Below are 18,317 nucleotides of genomic sequence, written 5' to 3'. Positions count from 1 at the left end.
TAATGAATCATAGGCAAAGGCAGAAACTTAACCATTTGGCGAGACAGACAGATGGGAATGATGAGTTAGGAAAAGAGGATCAGAACAGGAAAGTTAAAAAGAAAAAAGAAAGAATAGGGAGGAAAGAAATCTGTGGAGAGCTCATTTAAGCTGCTGCCTCTCCAATACATGAAACAAATGAGAATGATAGACAGAATCCACTGAATAATGGATCTATTCATGAGCGAGGCAGAAGAATAGGGTAGAAAGAGTTGATATCAGTGTGGATTTAAAGCACTGGGCCCAATGAGCTGCGGCCTGCTCACAGGGGTCCGATTCAATCTGCCATTTATCAGCTTACCCCTAATCAAACCCGGGCCTTGCATGGCCTCTTCCATTCTCATGCAAAGTGTTACATTCGCATGTAGTCAACTTGACTTGTTAAGGCCTGATTGATCAAAACCTCTCGGTCCAGGGACGCACATCTGTTTGCAAATAACTGCGGCTAGCGAGCGCTCTGGTGTCACCCCGGTCCCTCGGCAGCGCTTGGATTTAGCTTCAAATCTGAAACAGTGATCTGTTCGGATCATTGCACTGATCTGTATTCACTGACTCTCGCTTTATCTGCACTCATCTGTCTCGGATGCTCCCAAGACACTGAATCTGCTGGTCCTGCTGCCACTGGTCCTGTCGCTCATGTGTTTTGGTCTGGATTTACCCTATATGAGACATGCAGCTATACATGCACACTTTCAGAAAAAGCACCCATGGAAAAAGCATGCAGCTTGTTGCAGCCCGAGTTGTGACATGGTCACATGCTGACAACATACAAGCAGTTTAGGAGAAGCAGGTTATGGCATGTCCCAACCGTGTTTCCCCTATCTACCCCAATTTCCTGTTTATCTCCATTGACTTTTGTTCACTGTTTTAGTCTTGTTGTCCAGTAAAAATAAGTATACATGTTTTTGTTTTTTTTAGATATTATTTATTTATTTACCCAATTCACATTTTTTCTGTTTATTTATTTATTTGCTTATTTTCTTTATACTTTATTTATCCAGTTCACAAACTGAATTTATTTTTACTATTTTTTCTTTTAAGCTTATTTATTTATTTACCAATGCACATTTTTTTTAAGCTTAAACTTAATTTATTTATTTATTTTTGCTCTTTTTTTTTTGTCGGTCTATCTTTAATTTTTCAATCCATCCATCCATCTATCTATCTATGCTCTTGGCATTTTTTCTTTTTTAATATAAACATAGATTTATGCTTATATTTTCCAATGAGGCGAGGAAAATAAACTTAGATATTCTTTATAAATAAATCTAAAGTTTTATTTTAAAGTCTGAAAAGTTGGTTATCTAAAATATCACCTCCTGCTAATGGAAAACACAAAAACACAGATTAAGAAAATACTTTTTGCAGTTTTTTTGTTTGTTGTTGTTCAAAAGTCAACTTTATTTTTGAAATTAATTTTGATGAAGTCACCTACAGTCTGGTTTACAAATGAAACACAATTTGAGGTATTTTTGTAGGCATATCAGTTATAATTTTTTTCACTTAGGAAAACATTAAGCATGTGTACATATCTATTTGCACCTGCACCACTTTCTGACTGTCTGCAGCTCCATCAAATTCCTTATTTTACCTCCTCCCGAGGCCTTTGAACTGCACTATAGTCCTCTGTTAAACTCCACTATATGTCTTTTAGACCCCACCAGAGTGCTGCATCCCAGTTCAGGCCACCGGTCCACTCAGAGATTTGTGGCATGGTGTGTGTGTGTGTGTTGTAGGGGGGTCTATGCCGTGGAATCAAGGGAACAAAAGGTGCAGTGGAGTGAGAGATTGAGGGAGGAAGCACAGGCAAACGTGCGGGAAGGGGGATGGAGGGGGCACAAAGCTCCTGTGCTAACGCCTACCGCCTGATAGCCTTATCTGATTCTGCTTCAGCGGATGATGGCTTTTTTTCACCATGGGCTTTGCTGCACACAGGTTGGGCCCTTTGGTGTGAAGCCTAGCAGAAAATGTTAATCAAGAGAAGAAGTCTTAAAAAAAAGAGGTGGTGAAAGTGTGATTGCAAGAACAGAACTTCTCTCGTAATCTGTAATGGGAGTGACGGCAATTCAGTAGCAAATGGAAGCCAGGGAAAAAGGGAAGTGTGACGAGAGCCGGGCGACGTGCACCCCGTCAACCACATTTGCACGTTGTGCTTTGTTGCTCTCTTTTTTTTTTTTTTTTGACAGAGTCACTCCGCTACGAGGGCTGACGGCCTCAAGCCGGAATGGTTCTATGAAAAAGGCTAAACGCGCCATAGAAAACTGCAGTCACATCCCATTTAACACTCATTCTTCAGGACAGAACTTCACTGCAATGCACTGATTGCACGTCCTTTCATAGCCAATGAATAATGGATGTCCATTTCTGCTATTCAGTGTACAATTATTTCTTACTTTCTTAAAACGTAACTTTTTAACTTTTATTTCTTTTGCCTTAAAATAAGTTTGTCATGATCATGAAGGCCAATGATGCCACATTCTGACACACATACAAACACGCACTCCCGCTCAAAAATAACTCTATCATCCATAACACAGAGACTCATTGTGCTTTATGGGGGCCGATTTGTACCCCTGTTTGTTTGTGTTCTATATTTAATCCTGTTGCTTAATTGTTTATGTTCATCATCATTCAGAAAGACTGCCTTACATAGTTTACTAATAAGGTCAAACTGAATCTGCAGACTATGACCTCTTTTCTCAGATTGGGGTTGTTTTACATACAGTAAATGTCAAATAATGACAATCAAAAACGTATGTGCTGAGCGCAATAACGGTCAAACCAAGAAAAGTGCTTTCAGCCTTTTTGGATTTTTCAAAATAAACTTTCTTAAAGCACATACTCACTATTTTGTTTGTCGACCAACATGTATGTGGACAACAGGGAGAATGCAGAATTTTACATTTTATTTCATGCACATTTACACCACAGTGTCATTTCCACCATATATTGTGTATATGACGAGTTCAGATGCAAAAGCCTCTAAGTACCATTTGAAATTTTCTTCTATAATGATCATTTTTATCAAGCTTGTATATTTAAGTTCAGTGATTTCACTTAAATGGCATTGATAATTACCTATTAATTGTTATTTAAGTGAAATTACTGAACTTAAATATACAAGTTTGATAAAAATCATCAATAAAGAAGAAAATTTCAAATGGCATTTAGAGGCTTTTGCATCTGAACTCTTCATATATTGTGTTTAATTCTGGTGGAAATAAGTAATTTTGGAAAAAAAAATGGAAGGCTCTTTTGCCTTGTTAAGGCTAATTTCATTACGCTTTTTGCATCTTACAGTTTTTTACAATCACTTTGCTACTATTTACAGAATCTTGACACAAAACTCAAAACGGTTATCACTTGTAACACGGGCTGTCTAATATTCAAAACACTGCATTGTGCATTCACATCTTTAAAAAAATCTTGCACTTGCACAGTCATTGGTTCAAAAAACAAATTTACTGTGAAATACCATTGAAACATAATTATAGATCTCCCACACACACAATCATTAATCATCGTACAATCATTAAATATTGTAGAACAAAATAGGTGATCCAGGTTTCATTATGGTTCTACATGTACAATAAACACATCTCTGTAAAGGTAATGCAGTAGTGGCAAGGGAATACAGACATAGTGGAACAAAGTGTGTGATATATTGATGCAAAACACTCACAACATAGGTTTATTGGAATCAAAAATATAAAATATTAGGCTACATCCATGGATATTGTTGTCTAATTGGTTCATGCTCCACACTAATTGGTGACAATGAATCTCTTATCTTGAAACTTTCATGATTTACTGTAAACATGGAAGGCTGTGTGTCTGTTTCCATACAACTATGCATTGAGAGTACTGCAACAGTTACTTATCATTTTGAGCAGTTGGTTCAATTGATAGTTAGGTCATTGTAAGGAAATGAATAGACACTCATTTGAAATGTAATGTGTAAATAGCCTTTTGAAATAGTAGTACTTTGAGGTTAAGTTGTGTCATATTGAAGGTGATTTATGTTGAATTAACAAATGATCTAAGTTGTATCCAAGCAATTGAGAAATCGGTTAAAGTTTTGAATCATCATTTTGATCATTGGTTGTGAGTTTTGTGTCTAGAGTTGTGAAAAATGACATCAAGGTTCTGAAAATAGTAACAAAGTGATTGATTATATTGTCACATCTAAATTTACATATATAAAGTGTCATTGATACATGAATATTCTTTTCACGAGTGATATTTCCCCGTTTTTGTTTTTCATCTCAAGCTCTCTGCTGTCACTGTTTCCTTTTGATAAAACCATCATTTCTGTACATGATGGAAATTATGCCAAAGTGACAGACAGTCGTTTTGTGTGTGCGTGTGTGTGTGTGTGTGTGTGTGTGTGTGTGTAAAAATTGGTAAATCATTTTATATTGATTTTTGATTGAAATACTCAAAGGTCTGGAACAAGGATACTACAAAGTCCATACACTCTCAGAAAAAAGGTACAAAAGCTGTCACTGGGGCTGTACCTTTTTAAAAAGTAAACTTTTGTCCATTTTAGGCCCTAATATGTACATTTTAGGTGGTAATATGTACATTTTAAGTGTTAATATGTACATTTTAGGCCCTAATATGAACATTTTAGGTGGTAATATGTACATTTTAGGTATGTACATTTTAGGTGCTATGTCCATTTCATGAGCTAATATGTACATTTCAGGTGGTAATATGTCCATTTTAGGTGCTAATATGTCCATTTCATGAGCTAATATGTCCATTTAGGTGCTAATATGTACATTTGAGGTGCTAATATGTACATTTTAGGTGCTAATATGTTCCACAAAGGTACCAATATGCAGCCTTTGGGTACAAAAGTGTACCTTTTGAAAAGGTACAGTCCCAGTGACAGCTTTTGTACCTTTTTTTCTGAGATTGTATTTTTTTCATAAATCAAAAAAAAAAAGAAAGAAAGAAAGATTCTAGGCCTATTAAAACCTCTGAAACATAAAAAGTGCCTGTAGTTGCTACATCTTTGACACTTAATGGTTTCCAAACACGCAACTGAAAAAAAAAAATCAATATATAATTTCCAGTTTCAACTTTTGTGTCAGATCTTAAAGATATATTCGGTCCTAAAAGTATTTGCTCACCTGAGACTCACTTTGAAAAGTATTAATTTGATTGCATTGATTCAAATTATCAAAGTAAAGTGTCATTCGCAGTATTTAAAATAAATATACCACAACCCAATCTTTTAAACAACAAAAAAAGAGAGTGTGTGTGTGTGTGTGTGTGTATTACCTAATACCTCTGTAAACTTGAGGGCAGCGGACGTCATACATCCACAAAAATCCTTGACCCAAGTTGAACTAAAGTAAATGTTTTTAGCTTAAGTGTAAAAACTACTTTTTGTGACCACTGTAGGTAGCTTATACCCCATCCTACACCACACACACATCGTGTGCACTCTGTATGCCACGTGCGGGCCACTGTGGTGCCGACCCAACTGACAAATAACTTACACAGGCCGTCCAACTCTGCTGTGCTCCTTGATTTTTAAAAATTTGGCACTGTACTTTGGTCCCTTTGAACAAGTGCAGGGGGGAAATTTTGGCAGACCTCTCGAAGCAAGCTTTGTTGTTGGCCACCGGACACGTGGCTCCGCCCCTTTACTGCCCATTAAAAGGAGGGGTGAAAAACAAACAAAGACACACACAGGCAACACACTCCTCCTGCTGGCGGCATGCCATGCACTCTCAAACACACATACACACAGATCACAATCCCTCACAAACCACTACACCCTGATCTCCACTGATAACTTCACAAAGGGCAAATCATCTGTTATAACTTATCTACAGCGATAACCCCACAATGGCCAAATCATCTGCTATTATTGCCACCGCTCTCCTTGACATTGTCCCTTTATTAAGGGCATTGTGGAAAAGCCCACTCTGTTTGGTTGCCGCATAATAGAGTCTTTGACAGATTCACTTCTCTCCCTCTCGCTGCGAGCTTTGAAAACAGCCAGCATATTCCATGCTTCGTGCTTGTCAATAGCGGGACTGTTTGTTTGCCTAGTCACTCTGAGCTAATAGTAAACACACACACGCTACTCCATCCTTTAGCACTGTGCAAACAGCACTTACATAAAGCCACTGTACCACTAACACACACACATATATACACACACTTTCTGGCCTTTCAGGATGCTGAGCTTTTGAAGAAGCCATTCATCAGTGAGAAAACAACAACTGTTAGCCTCCTACATGGTCTGAACACTAACCTGGCAGACTTGCAAACAAGCAGGGTGGGGCAGTTTCAGGTCTACCAGGTGTTCCCCTTCAATGCTAACATTTATCAGAGATCTTCACTTTCTCCAAGTGACCAGAAGAAACAGATAAGGGCTATGCTTGGAATAGCATTCTACTCATAGTATTTTTACTGAATGAACCTTCTGCATCCAGAATCGCATACTGTCAGAATGCTGGATATTGTATGTTCGATAAAGTATGTAGTATGAATACAGTTCACACATACTACAACTGCAATGCTGGCATTGTCCTCTTACCGAAAACAGCTATTCCACTCTTCTCTAATATTTGCACATGTTATGTGCAGGCTCTCCTGTAACCTCATGGGACATCCCTTTGGATGTGCCTTTCAGAAACTCAGCGTAGGTCATCCAGGTATCTTTTGCACAGCTAATGAATACTGCACATTCAGACACAACTCATTTGCTTTTGGTATACTATAGTTGGAAGTATGCATGTATTTGGATTTATAAATAATATCGTATACTCGTATTATTTCTGCAGTATATATAGGTCTATATGTAGTGTGATAGTGTTGTAAACACATTTTCTGTATGCATTAAATTCCTGGAATCCTACTACACTTGGCCATGAGTCTAGCACACAGAAGTGCACAAAGAATGGAATATGAAATACATATTCCTTTCATCACACAAATATCTCATTCTTGACACATTATTTTTGAAAGATTAATGGTGCAGCAGACACATCAGCCAAAGTTCGTGGGCAACAAAGGTCCATTGTCTATTAGAGCCCGACCGATAAAGGATTTTGAAGGCCGATACCGATACAAATATTTTTGGGTTTTAAAATCTGATATTCCAATATATCGGCCGATATATATATTTTTTTATTAAATATTGTTGGATTCACACACGTGTAAAAGAAAAGCTAACTTTTCTGCACAAGATACGTTTGATACTTTTTCTCTATGTTTAAATGTTCACTCCTCGCAAGTATAACATACATTTTACAATGCAGGGACTGTAACTAGAGATATGCTAGTTATAAATACAGTAATCATTACTTTATTTAGGCAGAAAAAGTTCATTGTGGTTTCCAAGCTCATTAATGTTATCGTTAGCGGTCTTTCACTGATGATAGTGGCATTAGCTAGTCTATGATGAGCCATAATTTAGCAATAGATAACATCATACTGCAAGTTGTAAAACATACATTTTCAATATAACAGGCCAAGGAGAGATGATTGAAGCGTGTTTCGTCCGTTTTTATTTTATTTTTTAAATATTCATTTATCGGCCATTATAACTGCCGATACTGATATTATGGAAAATGCCTAATATCGGCCGATAATATCGGCCGGCCGATATATCAGTCTGGCTCTATTGTCGATTGTCAAAAGCATTGCAAATTGTCAATTTCCAGCACCTTTTTGTTGCTCATTGCAGAGAATTCAAATGAAAACGAGTTAAATCTGGTTGGGAAATTGACGTCTTCTCACGAAACTCCCAATTGTGCGCATTTCCATAATGACTGCATTTCAGCATATTTTTAAATGGTTAAAGGTACAATATGCAGGATTTCTGTAGTAAAATATCCCAAAACCACTAGGACAATGTTATAGATTTTCTTCAGTTGATTACTTACAATATCCCAAATGTTTTCAACTATTTGTAAATCGTGAGAAAATTGCGATTTTAACCAAGGAATATTCACGTCACCCCTGGTTTCCGCCAGGTTTGACCTCGTACGGCAAAAGTAACCTGGCGACAGACGTGAACAACTGAGTTGGTTATGCCGGTTATACCTAGAAGGACGCTCACACTGTTGTTGTTTTGTTCAAACATGTTGGACCATGTCAAGCAGATTTTGAGACAAAACGAGGACTAAAACTAAGATCAACATCTTTCGAGATGCCGAGAGGTCAACGTCCGCGACTAACTACGACTTGACAGAGACGCGAATGTTGCATGTTACTTTATTAGACAGTTGAGCAAATGTACATTAAACTAATCAATGTTATGTACTTCAACATGATGAAAAGTTAGAATATGATCTGCATGTTATTCCCTAATGTTAATCTAGCTTAGTCTCAAACAGCCAACAAACAACCTAACTAACAACATTCAACACACTCACACGGCCCATTTAGTGTGATAGTGTAACTCTAAGGTCGTGCGTCCACCAAAGCGTTTTTCCACGCGCCTGGCGTATGTTTTCAATTGTTTTCAATGGGAGCGCCGCGTATTTTAAACGCCATGAGCGTAACGAGGCGCTGAGCGTTTTTTTCACGCTGAAGCGCAGAGCGCCCGGCGTTTTTACTGGTCGCTGGGAGTTGAAAAATCTTCAACTTTAGATAAAACGCAGCGCTCATCATTCTATCAGCATCATCATCATATTCTATATCATAGCAACAAAACGTCTCAAAGGAAAAAACGCTGCGCTGCCAAATCACTCTCAATCGCTCAAAGCACGGCGTCTTCAGCAGAGCGTCTTGCGTTTTCAGCTGGCTAAAAACACTTTGGTGGACACACGGCCTTAGAGCAAGAGAAGCAGCGCTGCGTTACCTCAAGTTTAATTCGTCTAATAAACTGACCTGTGTGAGTAATTCAGCACTTGCATGTAGTTCGGTAGAATGAAATGTCCTTATTCCTTTATAGCCGAGGGACTTGCGTTGCATGTGGCGCTGGTATACGTCTAGCAATCTTGCCCTGCTTCATACTACAGTCATGTTAAAAACATCAATGTATTCACTCATGCATAAAAGATCCATTAACTTGATGACAAGATCCATAATTCCGCTTAATGCAGAATATACGTCATTAATATACGCCTTTGTTATTGTAAGGGGTTAGCAACCCCTGGTGGCGAAAAAAATCTTGCATATTGTTCCTTTAAATAAGTGAACAAATGAATACAACATGACCACAATTTAACAAGAGAATGCAGTTGGAACAAATTAAACATAGCCATTGAGACATCTATTTCTTAATTCAAGGCCCCAATAGCTATTGTTTTTTCTTCATCCCATCACGTTAAATATACTAATTCACCTTTTTTATTACACTAGAAGCAACGCACTGATTTAAATGTGAGGTCACATGAAAATAATGCAGCACACTATTTGAATTTCATATAGGCCTACTTAAAAAAAAGCAATATATAGCAATATATACAGTACTGTCCAGTATGTAGTATGCTAGTATTCTATATTCTGAATGCAGCCATGAAAAACAGTGCTATTTAGACAGCCAAACACTGAATATATTCTGCAGGTAGGGTTCATAGAAAGGGAAACCACAAAAACAGAGAGGAAAGAAGGGAAAAGGCCTATTTTTGGACACATGCCATTTGTGCATTGATTTTATGGTCAGTATGGAGAGAGTGGGTACGAATCATGTCCAATTAGGCCTTTTGAGCCCCTAATGAGGAGCCACACTCACACGTGTCTGAGAGGCCTCACACATATTCATACACACAATTTATGGTGAATGCCGTCTAGTTCTGAGGGAATCCTATAGGAATAATTGGTACAGGAGAACAAGGGAACTTAAAACAGGGACAAATTTAAGTCATACCGAAACATTAACATTTTCAGCACATTTCTCTTTACTTTCTCCCTTTCAAACTCCTCTTACTTTCATCCACATACACACAAAGAGCAACACTCATCTCTGATGTGAGCGACAGCTGCATGCTTCCTCCTCTTGTGCTTGATTAGGAGCTGAAGGGACCTGTCCAATCAGGCCTATTCACACAATACCCCTGCATTCACACAAGCCCCGTGACCTCCCGTGACCCAGCTGGGGCTCCGCCCCCTCACCTTGACCTTCAGTACACACCCCCTCTCTCCTCAGCACTCCAAACCGCATATCCAATAATGAAAATGGCCAGCAAATTGGGACCATTGGCGTAGATGGGCAGAACGGCACTCGAAAGCACAGCTAATTAAAAAATCAAGTGCAAAGCTCCGAGCTCAAAACTAAACAAGAGATGGTGGGACGACGAGTGTGTACACAGTGTCATATTACAGCGGTGGGGTTCTCTGTTTGAATGGTGTGAGCGTTTTTGTTGGCCTTAAAATGAAAATGGTGGCCTACTGAAAGGACCTTATCAATCAACTGTTTAAATTGCCAGTTCACAATGGTAGATTGGTAATAAGTGACTTGTCGTATGGATTTGTACTTACAGTCCTCAAACTTAGAGCAAGGGCTCTGACGAGTGGGCTCTGCCGGGTCTTTTCCATCCTGCAGTTTGGAGTAAATCTCCAGGGCTTTATTCTTCCTGGCCTCTGTCTTCCTGATCTCCTTCTTCCTCTTCCTCTTCTCTCGGAGTCTGTCGGACCTGTTCCTGTGCTTTTCAGCATAGTCACTCCTCTCTGGGCACTGCAGGACTAGAATGGTCCCCTCGTTTGCTGGGCTTTCTTTAATTTAGCAGAAATCAAACCATATAACATGCATATTAGATTATTAAATAATGCGCAGCTGACTTGTGATTAGTGGCTTAATATAAATTAATAATTAGGGCTGTCAAATGATTAATCGCGATTAATCGGACCCAATATTAAAGTTTGTGTTTACATAATAAATGTGGGTGCACTGTGTATAATTATTTTGTATATATATAAATACACACACATTCATGTATATTTAAGAAATTGTTTTATTTATATATAAAATATTAATATTTATATATAATATAGATTATATATAAATCTATACACAGTATATACATGAAAATATTTCTTAAATGTATACAAGCATGTGTGTGTATTTATATATATATAAAATATTTATACACAGTGCACTCACATATATTATGTAAATACAAACTTTTATTTTGGATGCGATTAATCGCGATTTATCGTTTGACAGCCCTATTAATAATAACATTTAATTCAGTTTAAAAGTAAATATAAATTGTTCACAGAATGCATTTTTTTTTTCTTAGAATATTTATAATATATTGCATTTAAAAAAAATGTGCAACAAAAATATGAAGAATTGCTTGTATGGCTGCAAAGTGAAAAAAAAAAATCAAGATTTTCTGCCAATCTTTAGAAAGCAGAATGCAATAGTAATAATGGAAAATTCAACAAATGTTCGATTTATTTATAATTATTTACAGATCCCAATGGCACTGTCTTGCCACCCCCTGGGGCTCCCAGACCCCAAACCCCCTTTTTTTTTGGCCCTGGAAAGATGGAGACCACCCATAAAAATGTTCTGCTGCGCTGACCTTTAATATTCTTTTTTCTTCTAAATGCTTCTTCTAATCTACAATTCATTTTGTGCATTTTGAAACACATACAACAGGGATAGAATTATATGTATTTATCAATGTGTGAGACCACAAACAATGCTTTCTTTCTTTTTGTAACTTTACTTGGCTTTTTCTGTGAATCAGATTGTCTGTGGCAGAATTCTCAAATGTTCCCCTTAACTCTTCCATTCAAAATGTGCTTATTCTGTTTCCTTCCTCCTTAACACTTCATAATCGCATTTTCTGTCCTTCCTCAAAGACACCATTTAAAAGCAAAATGATCTCTTGAGAGACCTGGAGGTCTGTTAATTTACCAGCGGTCCCAAATTAGCAGCTTTCATTAGAACTCATTGAGAAGTCCTCACAAAGCACTTCCTGCGTTTAGAGACACAAAGAGTGAGATCGATTAGCACTGAACCTGTGGGGGTTTCTGGATTGTGTGTTCTTCAGCATTTAAATCTAAAACACTGGACTGTGATGTGGCTTTGTGCAACAGTGTGAGATAGAAGAGAACAGGAAAATCAGCTCTCGTTCTCATTAACACAACTGCACATAATTTCCAGGGGTGGGTTTGTTAATTATTCAACCTCATGTTTCTACATTTGCGATTACAGTAAATGTTCAATAGTAAATGTCTTGGAGAGAGTGGTTGAGATCCAGAAATGGGCTGCAAGTCTGTTCAGTTTTATAGACAGCAAGGTAAAACAATGCTAAATGCAATTAATAAAATGCCACTAATCATAGTTGTCCAAAGTTAGCTCGTTTACTGCCAATGTTTTTAATTCCAGTGGTACTGGTGGATTTCCACGGGAGATTCAAGCATTTCTTTGTGTCATTAGCCCCTTTCACACAGAGATTCCGGAAAATACACGGATAATGTGACCCGACATTTGATTGTTTGATTTCGGTTCATTCACACTGCCAGTGATTTGCCGGGATCTGTGAGTGCGTTCACACACAACCCGTAAATATCCCGGAAAGACACTTGACGTCAGGATGAGACGTATAACGTACGCGTCGAAAACATTTACACGCGCATACCGTTCCACAAAGCTGGTGAACGATCTCAGCTTCAGTACGGATAGTGAGGAGCTCCTGTCCTCTGCTTCGTTCCAGTTTGCAGACATTAGTTCGTCCTTTCTTTGTTGATGACGAACTCAAACTTTCTTCTAAGAGCAACAGAGGCGAGCGATGGCACGGGCGTCATCACTATGACACACCTCTTACGGCATTGGTCCTGGCTTTTGTTGACACAGCATGCGTTGCTGGACTGATCCCGGCAATGTTACTAGGTCCCCAACCCGACATCGATGTCGGTATCAATCCCGGGTCGTGTTTGCGTTCACACAGAAGGCGTTCTGGCAATTTCCCGGCAATTTCATCAACGCGCTGTGTGAAAGGGGCTATTACGTCACATCTGGACACATAAAGAAGAGTCTCGGCTAGTAGGCTATATTGCGTGTGCCGTGTGAGGATGTTGGAGGTGGAGATTTATAGCCTTTTCTCACAGCACTTGATATAATTAAACGTATCAATTTGATGGCAGATCCAGAAAGGTTCAAACCACAATCACCAGTTACAACATATTCACACGCTGTAAAATTTAAAAGACTTCGTTCAGACTTTGGAGTGGCTACAGAAAAAAAAAACAGACTTCAACCAGCCCATGCGAAAACAATGATGCATATCGGAAGGAAGGACATTACATGTAGTCACGCAATGCTGACGTTGTTGAAAACAAAGTATAATTTGCTCGGTTTTGCGTGATATGAAAACTTATAAGCGATTGTTAGATTTAATCAGCGTGATTTCCTGCAATGTCAGAACCAGAACAAAAGTGGATGTTACTTACTACATTTTCCAGTGAGAATGATTATGTTGGTCATACTTCCAAAAAGAATAATCTGTGATTCTGAATGCCAGTATCCACACCGACAGCTGCACACTCTCCTCAAACATTGCAACCTGTCTCACAGTTGTACGTCTTCTAGTAGCTGTGCCAAGAGTAATCTGAATCATTCCCTTCCGAATCTTGCAGAGACGGAAATTGTAAGTATTAGCTGTCAATGAGCAACTTTACAACTCTCAATGGGCTTCTCCCTTGACTTTATGCCTCCATGTCCACCCGATTGCACTAGATCTTCTCCTCCTGTCTATCCGGTAATTTCTCTACTGTGCGACAGAGAGTCGCATGCCATGACGCAATCGTTAGCCTATTTTTACAAAAACTTGTTTTTAAACAAGTTATTCGCTGTCAAAGTGACGCCAAAATGAATGGGAGTCAATGGAATGCTAACAGCAGGTGAATGCTTGTTAGCCAATGGCAGCCCCCGGGGAGACTTCAGTTTCCGGCTGGTGGATTACCCTGGTTGAAGAACAACTCACATAAAGTTGATAATTCCGAGAATGACTGCAATTGCAGATTTCGTACAGAGATAGCAACAAAGAGGAAAAACTGCGGACTGCAGCTTTAATAATTTTAAGGCAACCGGTTTCCTCACTTTTTCCTCAAGTTAAGTCAACTTTACTTTTTACAGTGATGAAAAAAATTATAAAAAATATTACATAGATTTTTAGGACATTTTTTGTTTACTTTATACCAAATAAACTTTTTTTTTTTAATTTACAAAATAAACTATGATTAAACACAGTTCGGATATTGTTGATAAGAGCAGGTTTTATCTCATTTCTGATCATATAGGCTGACGCTGTTTTGGATTTCTCACCTTGAGAGATGCCAATACATCACGCTCAGCCTTTAATGGTGCGAAAAACACCAGCCATATTTTATGGTTTTGCAAAACAAGCAAATGAGACGTGAAAATGGACAGTTAAGCACTTGCTCAGCTCTAAAAACGGGCCGTAATGGATCTGTGATCAGCTCTGTGCAACGTGAGAATACTGACAACAAGGCACCTTTGCATAAATCCTGCAAGGGCAAACGGGTTTACATAGTTTATGATTCATAGTTTATGATCCACAGACTGTTGGTCCTTGTAATCTAAGCAAGCAGACTGCTGCAGCCCAAACTTGATGTTGGAAAGTTTTCTGTTCATGCAAATTTTAAAGGCAGCCAATCGTGGAAGACATTTGTTGTTTTTATCAAAAAAAGAAAAGAAAAAAGAAGAAGATAACAAAAATGCTTGCAAGTCTTCACACGTGAGATGTCACCCATGGGAAAGCACATTTTAGTGATTTTTGCTCTAAAATAACATAGTGAACCCACATTTGAATTGATAATTCATTCTATTAGAGACCTTTCTGTCCAATTTGAATTGCACAGATTTAAATACTTTATACTTCATGGAATGATCTACCAAATCAATACATTCTGAGTCAACATACGATTCAGAATGAGCACTGTATGTTTCTAAAAGCTAGGTGTATTTTGTTTAGTGGATTAAACATCTCCAGACTCTGACCGTTGTGTGAAATCAAGTTTCACAGGGTAATTTGCGAAACTCAACTAATTCCATTCAGCACAGCCTATCTCTCCCTGTAAAACCTCCTTTTCTTACACTGCCTAATCCTCCAGTGCAGAACAGTGATTACTTAACGGTCAAATCTGGAAACAAGGCACTGACCTGCTTAGAAACCATCTTAAACCCACACACGCCAGGTTACCATACCAACTGGCCGGCCTGAAAGAGACAGATAGCTGGATTTGGCTGAGAGTGGCAGAGTCAAATCCTACATCTAGCCCTCCCCTGGTGCTCACAAGGCCATAGAGGACAAAACACGAACCTCCCCTGGTCCGCCTTGCTTAACACACACCCTGCCCACCCTCCCATGTGGAAATCCGAGCATCCAGCGCACCAGAAAGAAGCAAGAAGGTTGACCGTGTATCTCTTTCTTTGTGTGTTTGAGAAAGGGATGAGCGTCAACAACACAATCGGACGGCAAGAGGCTTTCAGCAGTGCCACCCAAAGCCATTCTCCTCCATCTTTTGGCAGAATAAAAGGAGGGGTGGATGTAAAAGGGAAAATCCCTCCTTGATTATTATTCATGGTACTGATTGTCCTTTCTGGATCTTCAGTTTCCCAACACGTCATTCCATTCCAGCAGCGCTGACAAGTGCCAATCAAAGAGTCGGTATCCGGGTCTCAGCGCTGTCCAAACGATTGAGGATTTGGCAAACAATGGCTTCCGAGCCCTTGGTGACAGTGGGAGAGAGACAATGGTGGCAAAGTGACTGTGTCAGTGTGTGGTCCTGTTTTAGGGTGAAACGATCCTGCTCCGAACACGGCTAATCTCTCCTTCCCCATCTCTTTCATTCACGCCCTTAATCTTTTGGCCAGTGCCTGGTGTCTTCCAGAACAATCCTCCTTGGTCAGTCTGGTTTAGGCCCTTGTTATTGTCCGGGATGATGGCACATTCATGTCTCTCTGTGACATCTTCAGTTTCAGCTGAATGCTAAAGACTATAATAAACACTTTCAGGGGTCACCCGAGTGACCAGGAGAAAAGCAATAGTTGCCATTTCGTCACAAAAAGGGATTAGGACACCTATGAATACACGAGTCAGGAGGACAAAGGAGTGGTCAGGGAGCCGAAACTGGTGGGAATCGGGACCGTGTCATGTGTCATTTTGTGCAGTGTCCGAAACACCTTCATTAGTGTGTGCGAATCATGACTCGAAAATTAATACTTTCTTCGAGCGGATGAATAATTAATGTTGCCTGACACACACTGTATTATTCTCATAAGAAAAAAGCTAAATAAATTTAAATCGGACTAAACCACACACAAATAAGCAGATTATGTCATTATTGATTGATTGAACCCTAAAGCCTGACATATTAAATAATAGTCTGATATTGATATTAATATTAAATGGAACAGTTAATTGTACCTTTAGATAAAATCTAAAATAAAAAATATTTATATCAAATTTGATACCTCAGGCTTTTATGGTTCACATTGTGTGAAATATGAGAATATGGAGCTCATTCTCAAGGAGTAAAGAACAGGCCCAAACTGTGCAATTTCGGACACGTCTTAGTAAGATATTTAAATGCTTGGTTTTATGATCATAGCACTGCAGCTTATATTGCGCAGGGCAAAATATATACTGCAATAAATAAACGTTTGTTAAAAGCAGATTTTAACATGATTTTCCTAAAACAAAAAAACAAAAAACAAAAACAATGATATTTGGATAATCAAGAAAACCTAAGTTGCTTCAATACAGTAACTTTTAATCTTGAAATGTTATTAACAACTTAAAAGTTCTTCTTGTGTTTACTTTATTTAAATCAGCAAAGATTATGTGTACTACAACCTGAAGAGGGATGTCATTTACTTGCTTAAAAAGTATAAAACTATAAGACAACCAAGGCATGTAGTAGATTTTGTACAGTAGATTTTTCCACAAAATTTTGAACGTTTATCCACTCACTTTATTCACCCTCATGTAAAGAACTTTGTATCCATATAACTAAAGTAATTGATGTCTGAAACAACATTGGACCCCACTGACCTTTATTACATGAGGGTGAGTAAATGATGAAAGAATTCAAACATTTTGGTGAACTATCCCTTTAACATTAGTGACTTTGATGGTGAGTAATGTGCTTTCTTCTTTTATTTCTCCAACTTTCCCCTCTAAAATCGAGACGTTTAAGAGGTTTTTGCTTATTTTTGAGTTTCAATCAGTGATAATCCACATGGTATTCTCAGCAGGAAGCTTTAATCTCATGTCCACAGTTTTAGACACATTGAGGCCTCTTCAATACATACCGACCCCGGGTTGACCTCGCACCGACCCCACACTGACCCTCTCCCCGGGAGTGACCATGTCTTTGGACTTTGAGGAGGGTCGTTGTGCTCAGACACTCCCACTGTCTCCTAGGTTACATGAGTAACATCTCTTTTGAGGTGAATTACTTTTATTTGCCCGCGTCATGAAAGAACTGAACCCAAGGTCCCTTATTTATTTATTTTTTTGGGAAATCTCGAATGACTAACCCAGTCTTTAGGTGTTGGGGCTAAATAAGAAAATACTTTTTAGTCAATACCCCATTGGTGCTATAGCAAAATACCACTCACCTGTCAACAAAGCACTGGGGGAGAGTGGCGACAAATAGAGCGGGACATCTTCATCTTGCAACTCGCAACCTTGGGGAGAAACAGGATTTTATTTACAGATTAAGAACCATTTTCAGTCCTGGGTTGCCGCAGTAAGGGCATCTCCCATAAAACAAGCCAAATCAGCTGTGTGTTTTTTGTTTTTTTGTTGTTTTTTGCTTCACGCCTGGGCACCACCTACTTTCATTGTATGGAAAAGATCATTGTTAACATTCGGCAAAATTTCTTCTTTTGTGTTCCACAGAAGTAAAAGACGTATGGGTTTGGAATGACATGAAGATGAGTAAAACTGAACTGACTCTTTAAGCACCTCAGAAGACTAAGGACATTATTTTAAATGTCATTGAGCTTTAGAACAGGGTTGTTTTGTGGGGCAACATTGTGCCCTGCATATATGCCAGTCTGAGCCGCTAATGGAGGAAGGCGACTGATTGAGTAACATGGAACATTACTTCCTCAACACAATGACGAATGTTGGTCATTAACGCTATTCTTCAAAGCTATGGCAGATGCTTCACCTCAGTGCCAAAGCTGAATTGGCTTGAGTTGGATTTTTCCATTCCGGTTAAGGTTGCATCATGAGAGGTAGAATGAGAGTAGGCTACATTATAGGAGCATTTTCTTTCTAGGCACTTATTTCATTTATAAGATGGCCACACAGAGAAGA

The 18,317-nt window shown here is 38.7% G+C and overlaps 2 protein-coding genes across 4 annotated transcripts in view; one reads left to right on the top strand and one right to left on the bottom strand.

Annotated features, from left to right (window-relative positions):
• Positions 1-18,317, top strand: part of recql (RecQ helicase-like) — a 79,617-nt gene that overhangs the window by 10,759 nt on the left and 50,541 nt on the right. The gene's annotated exons all lie outside the window — the stretch shown is intronic.
• The window catches only part of LOC120477032 (uncharacterized), a 60,837-nt gene that overhangs the window by 11,586 nt on the left and 30,934 nt on the right, over positions 1-18,317 (bottom strand). For all 3 annotated transcript variants that reach the window (XM_039668400.2, XM_089127041.1, XM_039668401.2), the window contains 2 exons: positions 17,612-17,680; positions 10,492-10,725 (listed from right to left, as the gene is read on the bottom strand). In XM_039668400.2, coding sequence (XP_039524334.2) covers positions 10,492-10,725; positions 17,612-17,680 — 303 coding nt within the window. The remainder of the gene's footprint in view (positions 1-10,491; positions 10,726-17,611; positions 17,681-18,317) is intronic.

Source organism: Pimephales promelas, chromosome 24 (genome assembly GCF_988280905.1).
Source record: "Pimephales promelas chromosome 24, fPimPro1.hap1.1, whole genome shotgun sequence".
NCBI lineage: Eukaryota > Metazoa > Chordata > Actinopteri > Cypriniformes > Leuciscidae > Pimephales > Pimephales promelas.
Note: the sequence above shows the minus strand (reverse complement) of the source record. Positions and strands in the feature narration are given on the sequence as shown.